This window comes from Abramis brama (assembly GCF_963993115.1).
Source record: "Abramis brama genome assembly, chromosome: 17".
In the NCBI taxonomy this organism is placed as follows: domain Eukaryota; kingdom Metazoa; phylum Chordata; class Actinopteri; order Cypriniformes; family Leuciscidae; genus Abramis; species Abramis brama.
Window position 1 is genome coordinate 15,010,849 of NC_139979.1, and position 17,507 is coordinate 15,028,355.

Consider the following 17,507-nt stretch of genomic DNA (forward strand, 5'->3'; position numbering starts at 1 on the left):
ATAAAGTGCTATAAACGATACACTTCAAAGTGTATTTTGGATGTTTTCTTTCCACCAATCTGAAAAAACACTTTATAAAAAGCCAAAAAAGCCAAAAATCTCACTACAGTGTTTTTACCTGTAGTGTCTCGCCTTAAGCTGAATTGTGGGCGGTTAGTAAATAAGATGCAGGGTTTTGCAGAATGGTACTGTCTGATGGATAGGTATGCTAATGATTGCTTGTGAGTCGATGTGGGTGCACACATGTGTGTGTTAGGGAGGAATGACAGACTGCAGACAGGCTGTTTGTCACTGGGTGGCATGTCAGGGATAGAATCCTGTGAGGGCTCTGTAATTATGGTCTGAGGCTGAAGGGTCCGATCAAAGCTCAGCAAGCAACAAATCCACACAACAACCACACACAGACAGAGTTCTCTCTCTTGCTCATACACTTGTATTCATACAGAAACTCTACAAAATATGCAAAAGTTTGTTTATGTGTCTGAGATAGCGGTCTGCTACTCAACCCAAGCATTACGTTATGTGACAAACTGACGAAAGATGATATTTTGAAGAATTTTGTCCACACAATGAAAGTCAATGGGGTCCAAAACAACACTTTTTATTGTATGAAAAACAAAAACCCAATGGGATATTTTTTATTCAAAGTAAGTCATATAGGTTTAGAATGACATGAAGTTAACAATGACAGAATTTTCTTTTTTGGGTGTCTTCCCTCTCTTAGTTGCTCTTTATCAAGCCCCTTCTTCTGAAAAGCGAAATCTGCTCTGACTGGTCAGCAGGACCAGTGTGTTGTGATTGGTCAACTTTTTTGAGCGTGATTCAAAAATGTCATGCCCCTTACCATAACCACGAATTTCACATTCCCAAAATAAATGTTTCAGAGAGTTCAGAAACAGTGCTTGCTTACTGATATAGAGAATAACTCCATTTAGACTTTGTGCTTTTAACTTTGCAGACTTTTTCATGCTCAAACAGTAACATTACATATTATAGAATGTGTAAAAAAGCATATTATGTCCTTTTAAGAAGTTCTCACCTTGTTCAGAATCACCTGTGAACTCTCCAACCGCTACAGAGTACCCTAACAGACACAGAGAGAGAGAGAGCATAAGAAAACCAGAGACACTACACTGAGAGAAACAGTTGATGCTGCAAACCAAAGTGGGTCAGTTTAAAAATTGTTTACTCATGTTATCTTTATCTTCATTTTATTATTGATTGCACATTTATCGTGACATTCCAGCTGTGATGATGATTACTTACAATACATGAGGGAAAATGCTCATAGGATTTTGAAGTGTGTATTTAAGGAATTTGTGTGTGTGTGTGTGTGTGTGTGTATTGACGTCTGCAGTTCCAGATGTAAATGTTATCAGAAGGCACAAACTCAGCACCAAACTGAGCTATGGGACAGAGGGTCAAGGTTACCTCAACATCCACAAAAAAAGCTTGTGTGTGTTCATGTGCACGCGTGTTTATTAAATTGACTGAGGGCCGGTTCCCCTGACCCATAAACAGGGCCTCAAGCAAATCGCTGGTGTCCCATAAAGCATCTTTACCTTTCAAAGGCAAACACATAGACACGTCTCTTACCTAGGTAACTGTCATCATATGCGTCTGATGCGGCCACAGTCTGCTTCTCTCCCTGAACTTTGCGCAGGATATTTTTCAGGGAATAGCCATTCAATATCTCTGCAACTCCTGCAGTGATCACTTGACCTGAACACACAAATACACATTTATATTAGTTACACAGTGAGTGTGTGTTAACAAAAAAAAATAGGAATAAAAGAAGCAATAAAGATTTTTTGGTAAAATATAGTCTTGGACATACTAAAAATAAATGCTAAAAAAACATTTGTCCTTTAATGTCAATAATGTTACTGCAATATTTCATAAAATTAATTTTAATTAAATAAACTTATAGGCTAATGGTCATGAGTTTCTACATGTGACATTCTTTCAATTGAAAAGATCTGGTGTTTCTCATTTCACACCATTTTTTTTTTTTAAATATATAAGAAAAAAATATTTTTAAGTTATTCATAGTTAATTATCACATTCAACTACAATAATTATACAATCATATTAAGATTAATAATTATAGCTGTTTGTTTTTGTAATATTGTCCTAATTTGTTTTTAAATTCTAAGATTAATTAGTGTGACCTTGAATTGAATAAAAAAAAATATATATATTTTTTTATAGCACAATAGATATTATATATGTTTGCTACGTTTTATATTTGAAAGATTTTTCAAGTGGAAATACCAGTGCTTTTGTAGAATGACACAATAATTGATGTTTTGGTTCCAGGATGGCAGAAAGACAAAAATTAAAACAATATATCTCCCAAATTGTGTCAAAACCTCGCTGTAATGCTTTAACAACATTCATATTTGTCAATCTGCAACCATCTACAGGGCCATTACACAAGCTCTGAGGAAAAAAACACAGGAGTAAGTTCGCCTCACAAATTAAGATTTGACATGGTGAATAAAGCGAGAGAGAGAGAGAGAGAGAGAGAGAGTTTTTTAGAGATATTTTCTCTCTTTTTGTTGTTCAAGTTCCATACACACATTACTCTCATTTACTACCAGGCTACAGTATGACATGAACCCTAACCATTAATCTCTCTTAATGTGTGTGTTTAGCTGTGTGTGCATGTGTCTCTATTAACTTGCATTTGTTATGTGGATACCTGACACAACATGTGGTACTTTTTCTCCTCTCAATTTGTTGTCTTTCCTCAAAAAAAAAAAAAGGCAAAGGTTAAGATGGACTGAGCGTGGGAATAGAGGAGAGGAGAGAAAGCGAGTGGCAGGTCATAACTTATAATGCATTAGTATTTGTCCACAGTATGAAGTATATGAGAGAGAGAGAGAGAGAGAGAGAGAAATAATGTCCGATCTCTAGTCATCTGTCTCTCCATTACAATCAAAAACCAACAGAAGTTGTAAGACGTGATATGGAACCCAGTATTATCAGTATTTATTAAGAACTGTAACTCTGAGTACAGTCTGTGGGGGGTCTAAAGATTGAGCTCATATGTTTTCATATCTTAACATACGACTGCAATTACACAACAATCAACATCTAGCATAGTGATCCAAATTCAGACACAAACAATCACATATACATCCGGCCACACAATATTTAACTGTGCCTCATTTAGTTAGAGCCAAACATTCATTCCACAAATTTTTATTTATTTTTTTTTTTTTTTATTTAGATTTTTAAGAAGTGAAAACTTGAGATTTTTTTGCTCTCTCTACAAGCAATACATAAGCTCTCCCACATATTTTGGATTTGACACATCATTTCTATAACTTATTCAGTCATTCAGGATTAAGAGATAAAAAGTAACTGACTGTAACAATAATTGATAAAATTATAATTGCACTAAGAGAGACTGTTAATTATTAGTATTAGAGTGGAACAAAACATATTTCCATTATAGAAATGTCCAGACTTTAGGATTTTATTGATTTAAAGTGTTTAAAAATACAGAAATTAAATAATAATTTTATGCAATATTTTTTCAAAAGTCATTTTCAAAATTCACATTCAATGTATTAATAAAGCTTTAAGTATATATTGAATACACTCAACTCATCAGCCAGATGAGTTCCCAAGAGAATCAATCCCTAACATAAACATTGCTAAACAAATGCAGGTGTACAGATCTCTGCATTCTTATCAAATGTACTTTATTGTTAATTGAGCAGAATGTATAAAAGTGAGAAAGTGCAGGCATTCATTACCCTGCAGTCACTGGAGCTTAAAAGCGATGATTACAGCTCTAACTGTGAGCCAACACTAAAGCCACTGACCAAAAAGAGCAGCTCATTGACCTCGACCAGTCTTCTATTATCACAACCGCTATATTACCGCCATCACTGACCCATCTGTGATGAGTGAACTGTGACAGAACACTTCACTGAGGAACGCAGAGCTCTGATTGGCTGAACAGACTCCGCAATGGTAGCGCTAACACACTGAGATAATCCCTGATAATTTTGCTAACAGGGCTCATGGGAGGTGACGTGTCATCTGTCTTAGTGTCTGTTATTTTGCTCTGGCGGTGGAGGAAGGGTCAGCCTGGTCGGTTTGTTGGACGGAGCTAAGATTCTTGGGCTCCTTTGAGACTGTGAGTTTGGGATATGAGAGACTTGTGTCTGCAAATCTCACTCAGAGAGACTCTGTAAAAGGATGGAATGATGGAAAAGAGAAAATAATAAGGAGAAGTGTGTTACCTTGCCAGTAGAAACTCCCTGGTCCTCCCACAACCAGAGTCCCTTCCTGAAAGAAGGAGAGACGGAAGAAATGAGGAGGTAGAAATGTGTGTTTGCTTGTGCAGCAGTCTTATAAGAGACTTACAACAGTGATGGGTGCTATAAATGTAACACACAAGAGCGAGTAATAGAGATTAAAGAAATAAGGCATGAACATAAAGGAATCAGCCCTCTTCCTGATTGGATGAAGGGTCAAAGTGATATGAATGTCATTTTTTATTTTTTTTGTCACATCATGTCACATAGGAAGTGACCATAAAGATGAAATACACTGACATGGTTAAGGAGGGAGATTTGTTACCTTAGTGAAATCAACACTGAAGCCCGCCTGGCAGAAGCCCTGGCCCTCGGGGTCCGGGTTATCTACAAAGATCAGAGCAACCTCAGTAAAACAAGTCATTAAGATATGCCTGAGTACATAAAGTTTCAGCACTTCCAAGACAAATATGTAAAGTATTTATTTAAATGGATGAAGTTATGCAATGAAATGCTCACAAGTTCACACTTCATATTATTCTTGAATGAAATTAATGTAAATATGAGGTCTAAATTTTAATGTATTGAATTTTTTTCCAATATATTCAGTAATTAAGCATATGTAATTCATATTCATGAGCTAAGCCACTGCCATTTCTTAACATCACAATTCACACATCTGGACAAATCTTCCAAATTGTCCCAATTTCTTCATAAAATGAAGTGGCAACTATGGTCCTAAGCCTACGATTAATCTCAATCCCAACCATGACTGTGGTGTGGGAGGCGTGGTTTAGTGAAGTCGGCAACAGGAGAGAAAGCCGGGAGATATGCGGAGGGTGAGAGAGTTAAGTGTGAATGACAAACACATATGCGGAGGGTGAGAGAGTTAAGTGTGAATGACAAACACCTGTGTCTTGTTTCAGTAAGTGGCGTGGAGAGACCGGATAAAAGCCACCGGGAAACGAGACCAGAGATGAGAGAGACCAACGGAGGACTCGTGTGCGCGCGCGTGTGTGTGTGAGCTCGGAAGCCCTGAGAAAGCTGCAGGAGGAAAAGTGATCGTTGATTTTGGTGGACTGAGTTTTATGTTTCAGCGCAGCTTTGTTTTGATCTTTTGAAAACGACAATAAAACACACAGTCTCCGTAAGCCGACCCTGTCCTCTTCCTTCCTTACATCTTGAACCTTGTTACAATGACCAACCTCTATCTAAAATCAGAGGAAGACGATTGATTGATAAGAATGAGTCTAACCCTAAAATCTGATTGGAGGATAGAAATGTTTTTCCAGACTAAAAAAAAAAAAAGGGTGTTGATCCAGGAACATGCTGAGAAATTATGCACAGTAAGTTATGTCCTGTGTGTGTTGATATAATATGTTGTACAGTAGGTGGGGTGAGTTAATGAGGCATAACATCACTTCCAAATCCCAACCACAGCATGTTCTCTGGAATACAATAAACTCTCTCTCTAATTCTATCTCTGTTTCTCTTCTTTCACTCCTCCGCCAGACTTTGCCTAGTATTTCACTTACTCAACACTACTGTCTTTACAAATGTGTGTGTGTCCACATGCATGAGTGTGTCTAGTCCACAGCAAACACAAGCTGGATAATATCAACGCAGAGCGTCCCTGCCCTGCGCCTTGGCAAGGACTCCCAGCTGACCTGCCAGGGAGACAGCTGGCACTTGAAAATGTTTGACAAAGAGTTATTACAGAGATCATTACAGAGAGTAATTCACAGTCATTACAGCCTCATATGCCATACAATAACTTTCCCTCTGAACAGATGAGGCACAGTTATCATTATTAATATACCACTTCACTCTACACTAACTGTTAATACAGACTGTTTCAGTGTGAGTGTGTAAATAAAAAAAAAGTGTGTATCTGATGTGACGGCAAAAAAATCAAAGTAAATTTATCAACTACCCTTAATGGTGAATGAGACCTCAAAGTACAGGAAATAAGCAGGAAATTACATCAAAACAAACATGTGAGTTTCCCCTTTGAGTTCTGTTTACAGCAGGGCATATGATTGCCATGCCAACTGGCACAAATGGGCAGGAACGGGCACAGACCGAGAAGCAGCAGATGCATCTGTTATTCTGTGTGAAAATCAGGGCTGGCACAACTACTCATTTTTACTAGTCGGCTAGTCATCCAGAAAACGAATCGGCTAGTTATATGTAACTATATGTTACAGTAAAGTATACTTCGGCTGTCTGCGTTCCGCACACTGTCCTGTGTGATGTAATTTCCATCATCAGGAGGGTCTGCGAACGTCCAATTTTTGCGGCCAAAGGAGTATACTTTGAAAGGCTTACGCGCTCAACTGTGCGCGAGACAGAGCGGAACGTGGAAAATAAAGTATACCCGGGCCTTAAATCAGTCAAAACACTCAGTACTCTTGGTGCTGTTTCTGGTAAGTCCAGCACTGCATTATCTGTGCAGCTGAGGAAGACGCAGGTAAGAAACAAAAGCATGTACAGTATATCTTCATTCCACAGGTTCATGCTATTTGCGTTGCAATGAACAATGCCAAAAGCAGTCATGTTCCACTGGCTTATAGTTTCTGTCAGCCTTTGGGCAGCACTTGATTCATTTCAGGGTGGTATGCAAGAATTTTGGCTTGTACTGTATATGAATACGCTAAATGAACCCAGACCATCTCAGATGTCCGCAGCACCAGCACGGTACGCTTATAATGTAGTTTGTGAAAAAGTATTCTGGGTTCATGCTATTTTAAGTCCTAAATAATTCCAAATATAATTGACCATTACAGTTTACTATACAAAACTGTTATGCAACTACTCTACCTAAGTTTAGGGTCAGTCAGATGTATCAAAGCTCAACAAGGCTTCATTTATTTGACCAATAATACAGTAAAACCAGTAATACTGTGAAATATTACTACAATTTAAAATAACTGTTCTTTATTTTAATATATTTTAAAGTGAAATTTATTCCTGTGATGACAAAGCTGAATTTTCAGCATTTCATTCTGATATGCTGCTCAAGAAACATTTCTTATTATCATTGTTGAAACCAGTTGTGCTGGTTAATTATTTTTTTCAGAATTCTTTAATGAATAGAAAATTCAAAGAACAGCATTTATTTGAAATAGACTTTTGTTTGAAATGTCACTTTTGTTCAAATTAATCAATGTATTAATTTCTTTCGAACCCAAAAAGAAAAAAGACAGATCCCAAACTTTTAAACATGCACACTACACTGGAACACAAATATGAACAGGACATTTCACCTTATTGTTATTGAACAAGCACAGAAGCATAATTAGTAGACCCAGACCCAACAAGTCGACTACTGTAATAACAGAACTATTGGACTTGGTGGTGCATCCCTACCGCAAAGCATGATGGGAATGTGTTTCTGCTCTAAACAAACTGATCTAAACTTTAGTAAAGCTTAAAAAAACACACTTTTAAATGTGCAACTAGTTTAAGTTAATTGCACGTTCACTGGTTCTGTGTCATTGTTTGCTTCTCTTTGTGTGTGTGTGTGAGAAAAATACTCACTGGTTCTACAAGGTGAATACTCAGCATAGGCACTGAAGTTTTGCACAGCCACATAACAGGTTCCCACTGGATCCATCTCACTGCTGACCTTCACTGTCCTCCAGTGATAGAGGGGAGCACAGGCCTACAGAAACACACAAGCACCATGTTACTGTAAATAACAGCCCTGATAGATGTAGGTCGAACGTAAAGATGTTCCTTAGGACTGAGCTGGAGATAGAAAAAAAAGAGTCAGTCTTGTGTAATTTTCTGAATAAAAGCATTTTAAAGAGTTAAATGTTTCAGTATTTGAACGTTTGGAGAACAATAGTCACATTTGGGCACAGTGCCTCCCCTCATGCAAAAACTCTGGCCTATTTCTTTCAAACATCAGCAGTTCTCCACCTCGCATGGTCAACCTCAAATCAACATTTTCCAAAACCCCCTCAGTAACGGGACAGAGCCACATTGCCTATCAAAACATTTCCACAAAATAACATTCCTATGCATTCATGAATGAAACTCTGATTCTGGCACCCATGCATTCATGAATGAAACACTAATGCAGTGCTATTAAATAACATTAACCCCATTGATGGGCAGCTATATTCCAACCACATCCATGAATGCACGGATTCGTCCAGCATGAGGATGACTGCAAATGGTCTTTAAATGGGTTAGGTTCCTGAGCATCACTTACCACCACTTTGCCTTTGTGGGTCCTGACTGTGGCTCCAAACCACTGATAGGATTTAAATTCAAGCGGCTCCCGTGTCCCATTCACTTTAATCATCCTGTTATCTGGACAAAAGAGAGAGGAAGAATGAAAGTCAACGAAAAACAGAGAGAGGGACTTCATTATATAATAAACAGAAAACATCAGGCAGCTGAGTAAGACATTGCAAGCACTTGTACCAATATACTCACTTTCGAAAAATATGAGCCATGAAACAGCAAATTAGCCTGGCTTCAAATGAGACCGAGTGTTTGTTTATGTGAAGGCAAATCTACAGGGGGTGTACACACATGCACATGATTCTGTGGATCTGTATCTACAGGGGTTCTGTGCGATCCAGAAAAGATCCCGCTACAGCTGGGCCTGTTTAGAGCTCTATAAGGTACAGTCTACACCTCATAAAAACACATCAACTTTAATACTTCTCTGCTTTCTTCTCGTCATCTCTCAGGCCTTTACTATGGGCCTTTTTCTTCAAGCTAAATGTAAATCTTATACTTTAGCTTGAGTAATAAGATTTTGCAATATTTGTAAGTAATTTTCTCTCTACATATCTCTTTCTTTAAGGGTGCTTGGTGAGCATCACCATTAATATTGTGGATACTATAATTGACAAATTTATAAAGGTGCAGTCGCATTTAGAGTTATTCAGTGACTTAAATTGAGTCATTTCAATAGGAATCAATGTGATTAGGAATTTGGTCAAGTGAATTAACTGGGTTGACCAACAGAAAGCTGCTTGGTTTGAAAGGTTGGCAGTGAACCATTTTTGGAATCGGATTCGGATTTATGTGAAATTCCGCTGATCTGACCACTCTTAAATTATTAAAGTTTGGGATGAATAACTTGTTTCTCACTGTTTGTTTTATGAATGTGTATAATATCTTAAAGGCCCACTGAAATAAAAATGTAAGTTTTTTAGCTCTTAGTATGAATATGTTAGCCTTAAGGTTATGAATAAGCTGGTGTGTTCCAAAACAATGACAACATTTGCATTTAGGAGATATAAGCATTCAAAACTTACAGTCTCTCACTTCCGCTAAAATGGATCACAGATTTTTATGACATCACCGCAGACTTCAGCTTCTGTCCAATCAAATGCTCTCTAGAATCTAAAGCGTCCCGCCCCCTATGCTATAAATACCACCTGGGCCACGTGGCTGTACCTGACTGTACGGTCGGTAGTACACGCATACTCAGTATCAGCTGCTCGTGCTCATCAGTTCTCTCAGCACAACTTGTCTCAGTTCAGTGAACTGTCGGAGTTACTGGAGTAACATATTGGTTTATTTCGAGTCGGAGTGACTGTCAGGGCACGTCCGAAAGCGTTTAAATTTAGAAAACTGTGGATCAGCGCTGACTCATGACGCAAACTGTTTTGAACAATTCAGTTCGATTTGGTGAACTGGTTCGATCGGTTCACTAAAAAGAACCGGTTCAAAAGAACGGTTCGTTCACAAACCGGACATCACTACCGTTGACACGTCACGGAGCAATATGGGTTGGAGATGTGTGTTTGTTTGCTCAAACGCTCAAGTTTTATTCCGTTTTCCAACTGCAGGTTGGTAAAGAATGAAATGGCTAGAATTTATTCACACCTCTGCTATTGTATCCAACGTATCATCAGAGCTCGGATTCGCTTCCATGGTGCTGTCAAGTACGGATTGCTGTCTGTGAGGTAAACTAAACGCTATTGGCTATTTGAAAAGGGGGAGGAGCCATTAAATATGTCCCGCCTTAGGTTCCTGTTTCAGTGGAAATTACGTCAACGCATCATACAAAGCTCTGCTACTTCTTTTCTAAAGAATTTGATTTACAATATTCACCTGCCGATACAATTCTGTAGACTTGAGTCATATCTAAGACTTGGGTGTACACTTTTTTATGACTTGGGATAGCCAAACTGCACAGAAACACCTTAGCAACCAGCAAAATACCCAAGAAACAGCATAGCAATGGTCTAGCAACAATCCAGAACACATTATTACCTGCACAGCATGCCATAGCAACAATCAACAACAATATAGTAACCACATAGCAAACATACCCTGGGAACCTCCTTAAACACCCTTGTACCACCAAGAACACCTTAGTAGCACCATAGCAAAGTCCTAGTACCACCAAGAACACCTTAGAAACCACATAGCAATACCCTAGCAACCACAAATCAACACTTTAGCATGACAGCTGGGACTTTTGCACAGGAAAAGCATCACTACAATTTTCTATGCAGCATGTCCTCAAGCCAAATTTTTCTTTTCTTGTTATTATGTGAAAGGTTAGCAAAAAATTATGTGTTTATATTATGTTTTGCACACCTATAAGTGCAATGTGATCGTGCTGTAGGAAGTTGTTGTTGCTGATGGAGATCAGCAGACTGGATTAACAAAATAACAGTATAGACAAACATGCACAAATTCTTAATACAGACATGCTAATGCAGTACTATTTCCAATTCATAAACATAAATGATACTTTTCAAAATCAAAAGTATAAAACAGGCCAGAAAAAACAGGACATCCTTTTTAAATGAACACATGTTCTGGTGTCACACACTGCGCTAAAATGCAAGGCCAGACTGACAATATAAAAACACAGCAGGGCATCATTTGGTGCTTTAAAACATCTGTTTCATTTTTGGGTCCAAAACACATGCTTGTCATTTTTCTTTTGATTTTATGCATTGATATATATTTGATGTAAATGATTCCTGCTGTTATGAATGAAAGCTCCTATAATAATAAAAACTGTGATCTTTGTAAACGTAAGTGACCTGTGCTGCTAATCAGACAGTCATAACTTACATATTCACTTGTCTCCAATACTGCAAATGTAATACTACAATTGACCTCAAATATGTAAAATGTTATTGGTGTAAGACCTCTGGAACACCTGGACATGTAACTATGAAGTTGTGTGTGTGTGTGAGAATTGTGTGAAAACTTTCAAGACACGGTCCAGTGGTAGATGACCCTATCTGGTGTATCTGATGAATTTACTCTTCTCAGTCAGGACTGCATTAGTCACACACACACACAGACTGTCATCAGAAACGTCAGTCGCACAAACACAAGCCATGCCCCCCATGGAGAGCTCTAAGGGCCACAGTGGGAAGAGTGCACAGGATCAGAGGTCAAGTGTGTTAAAAAAAAACGTGACTAATGAATCTGGAAACGTGTGTGTTCTGAGAAGATGTTCTGAGTAGATGCTGGAAATGCATGACACTTTTTTTCTCAGACACTAACAAAGAACACAGCGCTTTTGCCCTCCCTTGACAGGTTCTGATTTCTTCCCTTATTTCCCTTGTGTTCACAGCTCTATCTCTCTCTGCCTCTCTCACCTCATCAACATCAGGCTCCTAAAACCAACCATCTTGAACCAGAGTGCCACTGCTTTCATCTCCAACAGACAATCCATTTGAATGTCAAATCCTTACTGATGCGTATAACACCCACAGACACACACACGTTGGGTTTACATGTTTAATGGGGACTTTCCATAGACATAATGGTTTTTATACTGTACAAACTGTATATTCTATCCCCTTACACTAACCCCACATCTAAACCTACCCATCACAGAAAACTTTCTGCATTTTTACATTTTCAACATGATTTTTAAGCAGTTTTCCTCATGGGAACCAAAAAATGTCAAAAAAGTTTTTCGGATATTGCGGATATTGATATTTATCGCAACTGTTTGTGTGTCCATGGCGCTCTTTCGTTTTCTGGAATATCTGCCGTGGTTTCTATGCCAATGGCATTGCGTTTGGTAGGACTACACCAAAAACAACAAGCCAGACACAGAAACGTAGGAGGCTGTTATGAGCGGCTTTATTCCACGTGGTTGTCTCTGCCGGTTTCAAAACATGTCTCCGTTATATTGTTATTTTCTGCTCGTCCGGCACTGTGTAACACAACCTTGTTTCTGCAGTGACTTTCAGCATTTTTCCTATAACATCGTCTGGCTTGAGAAAGTTAAATAAACCACGCAAAATCTGATCAGAGCGGTTAGACTGAAACTGATTTCCAGAAATGCGATTTGAATAGGATTTCAAATCAATGTGAATGTAGCTCGAAACGGATTTGTAAAAATCGCATTTCAAGAGATTTTTCACCCTTCACACTTGCTCTGATCTTGCTCACACATCTGATCGGATTTTAATCGGATATGCACAAAAAACGGATTTGGACTGACAGTCTGAACGTAGCCATTGTTGTTTTAAATGTGGCCAATATCAGACTTCATTGCAAACAGATCATGATCCTAGAGTGACCCGCATGCGCAAAAGAACGATAAAAAGACGACACGCAGCACGCTGTCATACGGAAGTAAACACGAGGACATTAAAGTAAGCGATTAAGTGTTTATTTATAGCGTGATCTGGCGCTGAAGCCAGCGAATTTATGTGCAGGTAATATAAAAAACAAAGACGATGATACTAAAAAAGAGCAGAGTTTTTAAACATCTATGATACGAACCCTCATGTTTTGCTTGTATATAGAGCTGTCACTGTAATACTTATGAGTTCTGACTTTTGACACATCACTGTCCTTCCACTGACTACCTTTACCAACTGATCTTGATAACATTGGGTATGTAAAATCTTTGAAGTAACTCTTGTGACGAACATGGATCTAGAGTGACGTAAATGTCGCATGAATTCCGATATGACTGTTCAGATTGAGGTCGCATAGATACAGATGGTTGGTCTGGGAACGCCCCCGGGAACGCCCCGTCACGTGATGTGAATTTAGCACATGGGAGCTGCTGTGTCGTTTTCTGTACCGCCAATAAACAAACAAATTATGAATTGAAGTTCTACATCCTTCCTAATAAACACACAGAACCGGAAAGGAGGACAAAATGGCTTTTGAGCTTTCTTTTTTTAGATTACTGTGCGAGTAGATCCCTATGTGATATAGTAGTGGGTGTTAAACTCGTATTAGGCAGTGGTGGGCTAGTTTTGTCTACATCCCTTACGAAAAAGAACTATAGTAATCCTATAAGATTTCTATAGTAGTGTATAATACTTATGTGATGTTCTGTAATACCTCTATAGTACTTCCTATAGTATGTCCCAAAATACTATATTCCTATAGGATTACTATAATATTTTGTCCCAAAATACTACAAGATTCCTATAGTTGTTTTTCATAAGGGATGTCTCATTCACATTAGCGTTATCAGCTGAAGGCTGAACCGTGAACCTATGGAGTAGACTGCAGTCTGTGAGTTAGAGGACTTCAGGGATAACTGTCAGCACAGTCCCTCGGCAACTTCATACTACTGATCACCGTTTTACAAAAGGATTAATAGTTTGGAGTGAAGCATGCGTACAATTGGTAAGTGACAAGGTTTTATGGAGTTATAGTATGCAACATAAGTTGATTGAGTTATAGGCTAATGTTACCGCTACAGCTGCCGCGATGTCTTGGAGATTCAACCAGATAACAAAATATGTCTGGAAACGACACCTCCGGCCATTTGGTTGGGTCATTGACCCAGTTTTTAAGGGCTATCATAGCCTATTGCAGTTAATTTTACAATGTACCGTTGCCGGTCGGCAGGGGTCAATGACTCAATACCACATTTTTGTCATTCAAATACACACGATGTTCGCAGTGTTTTCCCCCACGCCGACTCCACCCTCGCCACGCCCCCAACTATGACTAGATGCCGACTGTATGTATTGCAAAACATCTGACCTATATCGGATACCAGCAGTCTGAATGTAGCCTTTGTCCCCATTACGTAGGGTTTACCAGGACCACACAAGCATACACATTTCAGTACCTGATCTATGTGCTTCCCTGTGGCATTCTCTACAAACGTCAAAAAAAAAAAAAAAAAAAAAAAAAACGTTGACAAAAAAATAATAAAATAGTAATAAATAATCAAACACTAATAATCAAATAAAAAATCTAAAAAGCAATTTCAGTATCAGTTATTCCAAAACTATGTAAATCTATTCAAACATCAATTTCATTTTTGTAGATATTCCGGATTGTCTAATTAAATGTGAATGCTAAACATACAGAAGACAGTAGATTCGGATTCCTAAAGGGTTTTTTTTTTTTTTTTGAAGAAGAAGAATTATAGATTTTTATATAATCCAATAAAAATAACCGGTTTATAAAGAGTGATTCATATTCACACTCTGCATTGCATGTTTTTGATTCACTAAAAAGAACCGGCTCATTTGATTCATTTGTTTGGGAATAGGACTATATTGTTCGCATTGCATGTTCTTTAGTCACTATTAGATTGAACCGACTCATATACGAGTCATTCGTTTGAGAATCGGACCGCACTGGTCTTGTGGTTCTTTAACTTTATTTAGGAGGTCATAGCCTATTCTGATAAGAGCCCATGTTAGAACCAGCAACAGCACACAAATACTGCCATCAAATCCCCCTCAAGAGAATGCTTTGAAAAACAACACATCAGCGCTCACATTCCGCAGCATCCAAATCTGTCTCAAGTCCATGCCGCGTTTCTGAGTCCAAAACCGACGACTGCATTTACCGGCAAGCTAGCCATGGTTACTTAAAATAGTCCAATAATATTATGAACACCCCTGGAATCTCCATCACAGTCACAGATGACAGAATCAATCTAAATGTGACAGCGATCTTTCCCTTTCTGGCACTTCAAGTTTGACTCTATTGCACAATTGCTGACAGACATCATCTACCTAAGTTACACCTTTTCCCTCACTAAATGAATTAGACTAAATAAACAGCACAAAAGTACCGGGAAATAATGAACGAAGAAATTCAAACGTAAAGATAAAATGTTGGTCACCTAAAGAATTGACGCGCGCAATGGACGTCGAAATTACGGCAGATTACGCACTGAGGTAAAGTTACGCGCCTTTCTCTGGTAATTACTCCGCTCCTGAAATTTTAAACCAAACCATATGGGGTGAAATTAACTCTTTCTTGGATGTGGTTTTTGATCTTTTTATTATAGGAACGGGAATTTATGAAGCCTACTCTAAAGATGGTGCTTAATAAAGAAAATATGTGTTAATAAATACGATACAGAAACAATATCATGTAGTAACCTATGTGTTTTTAGGTTATTTGCACATTATTTTAGATGTACGAGTTTATAATGAATGTATAAAAGGACACATAAGAAGACATTGTTAAAACTCAAAGGGGCAACCTGTTTTAAATGGAAACTGCTCATGGTCATTTTGCATTAGTTGAAGGGATATAAATCATGAGGGTACCTACTTGCTTTATCAAAGGGGATCTGGCGGCAGGAGTCTGGGTCTGATGCCGGCCAGGGACAGTAGTACACCGCTCCTCCCTCCACAATCCCTGGCTGAGAGGTGTTCGCTTTAGGAGCCCCAACCAGCACCGACATGCTGGAGAGAGAAATGCATAAATCTACGCACAAGCTCATCCTAATACTGAATCACAGTAATACACTTACAAGTGACAATATGAACCCCAGAAAAGTAATTCAAATGTGAGGTAGCCTATTTTAGTTCAGCATTTCCATTTAAATGTAGCTTCCTTCATTATCAACTTCTGGCGCCTGAGTTCATTGGTCCATAATGGTGGTGCTGAAAGTTTTTCATACAAGCTGTGGCAAATTTCACGAACATTGTAGGCATAGCCAAACTATGTTATACGACATATAGTCTACTGGAAGATGCTTCTCTTTGGGAGCCTGTAAATTTTATATATAAACAAACAAACACTTTTTTTTTTAATCCCACTTACGCGTTTCTGTCCTGTGTTGGCTGGTAAAAGTCCAGTGAGTATCCAAAATAACTTCCTTCTGGTCCATTGTAAACCGTTGGCTTTTCTAAATCTAGATTAAAAGCAGCAACTTCGCAAAAAACTAAAAATGTGAGCAAAAACCCACGAGAAAACACGCGGAATAAACACGGATGCATGGCTTCAACCCAGTTTCTTCAAATATAATCCAAAAGTTTTAAATAAAGATGTGCAGAGAGAATGTAAGTTATATCCGTGCTCAGCTGTCATAAGTTGAGTGTGTGCTGCGCTCCATGCGTCTTGTCTGCTGCCTTCATGCAAGCCGCGCGCCTTTCTCAGTCTGCGCGAGCTCTCTGCGTACTAAACATTATAATGAGCTGCGCACGAGACCGGACTCCTGCACCACATCACACAGCATCCGGCCAACTCCTTTTATGGAAACACACACGAATTTGCACACAATTTAGACAAATAAAAATGAAAAAAGACCTCTATTACTAATACTATTAATAGTGATATTATTAGTTTTACACATTATTATTGGTTCCACTTTAGACATTCTACTAACTATAAGTAACTTTGAAACTACATGTCAATTAACTGTCATCAGAGTATTAGTAGACTGTATAGTAGACTGTTAGGTTATGGTTAGGTGTTAGGGTTCGGGTTAGGAGAATAAGTTGACATGCAGTTGCCAAGTTAGGCTACTTATAGGCTAGTCAGTAGAATATTTGTTGGGAACATCAAAATAAAGTGTTCCCAGATATTAAGCAGCCAGTCTACTAATACTCTAATGACAATTAGTTGACATGTAGTTGCAAAGTTACTTACAGTAGAATGTCTAAAGTGGACTATCAAAATAAAGTGTTAGATAATTAAGCTACTTCATATATTTATCAAAAGAACTGACTTATTTTGATGCAGCATCAAATATATAAAATTCTCATCTCTCTCTCTCTCTCTCTCTATATATATATATATTTGATAATCTTTGGCTTTACAATAACATAAAAATAATCTAGTTTTATGAATTTTATAATAGTAATGTCAATTATTATTTCTAAAAAAATGACTTTTTAATTATAATAAAATTTATCAACATTAATATTGCCATATTATTCGTATAAAGTGGTTTCAATTTGTGTCAAACTTACTGCAGATGCTTTTAATTACGCAATTTTAATACTGGCTGCGAATAATGAACGGTAATTATCCAAAGTTAAACTTTTGTACGAAGCGCGC

The 17,507-nt window shown here is 38.1% G+C and overlaps 1 protein-coding gene across 1 annotated transcript in view; it reads right to left on the reverse strand.

Annotated features, from left to right (window-relative positions):
- itga8 (integrin, alpha 8) overlaps nt 1–16,624 on the reverse strand; it is an 81,576-nt gene extending 64,952 nt beyond the window's left edge. The window contains exons 1-8 of the mRNA XM_084088686.1: nt 16,269–16,624; nt 15,774–15,907; nt 8,494–8,594; nt 7,815–7,938; nt 4,600–4,661; nt 4,260–4,305; nt 1,597–1,722; nt 1,040–1,084 (exon numbers count right to left, since the gene is read on the reverse strand). Coding sequence (XP_083944812.1) covers nt 1,040–1,084; nt 1,597–1,722; nt 4,260–4,305; nt 4,600–4,661; nt 7,815–7,938; nt 8,494–8,594; nt 15,774–15,907; nt 16,269–16,444 — 814 coding nt within the window. The 5' untranslated portion in view covers nt 16,445–16,624. The remainder of the gene's footprint in view (nt 1–1,039; nt 1,085–1,596; nt 1,723–4,259; nt 4,306–4,599; nt 4,662–7,814; nt 7,939–8,493; nt 8,595–15,773; nt 15,908–16,268) is intronic.
- Nucleotides 16,625–17,507: the final 883 nt, after the last annotated feature.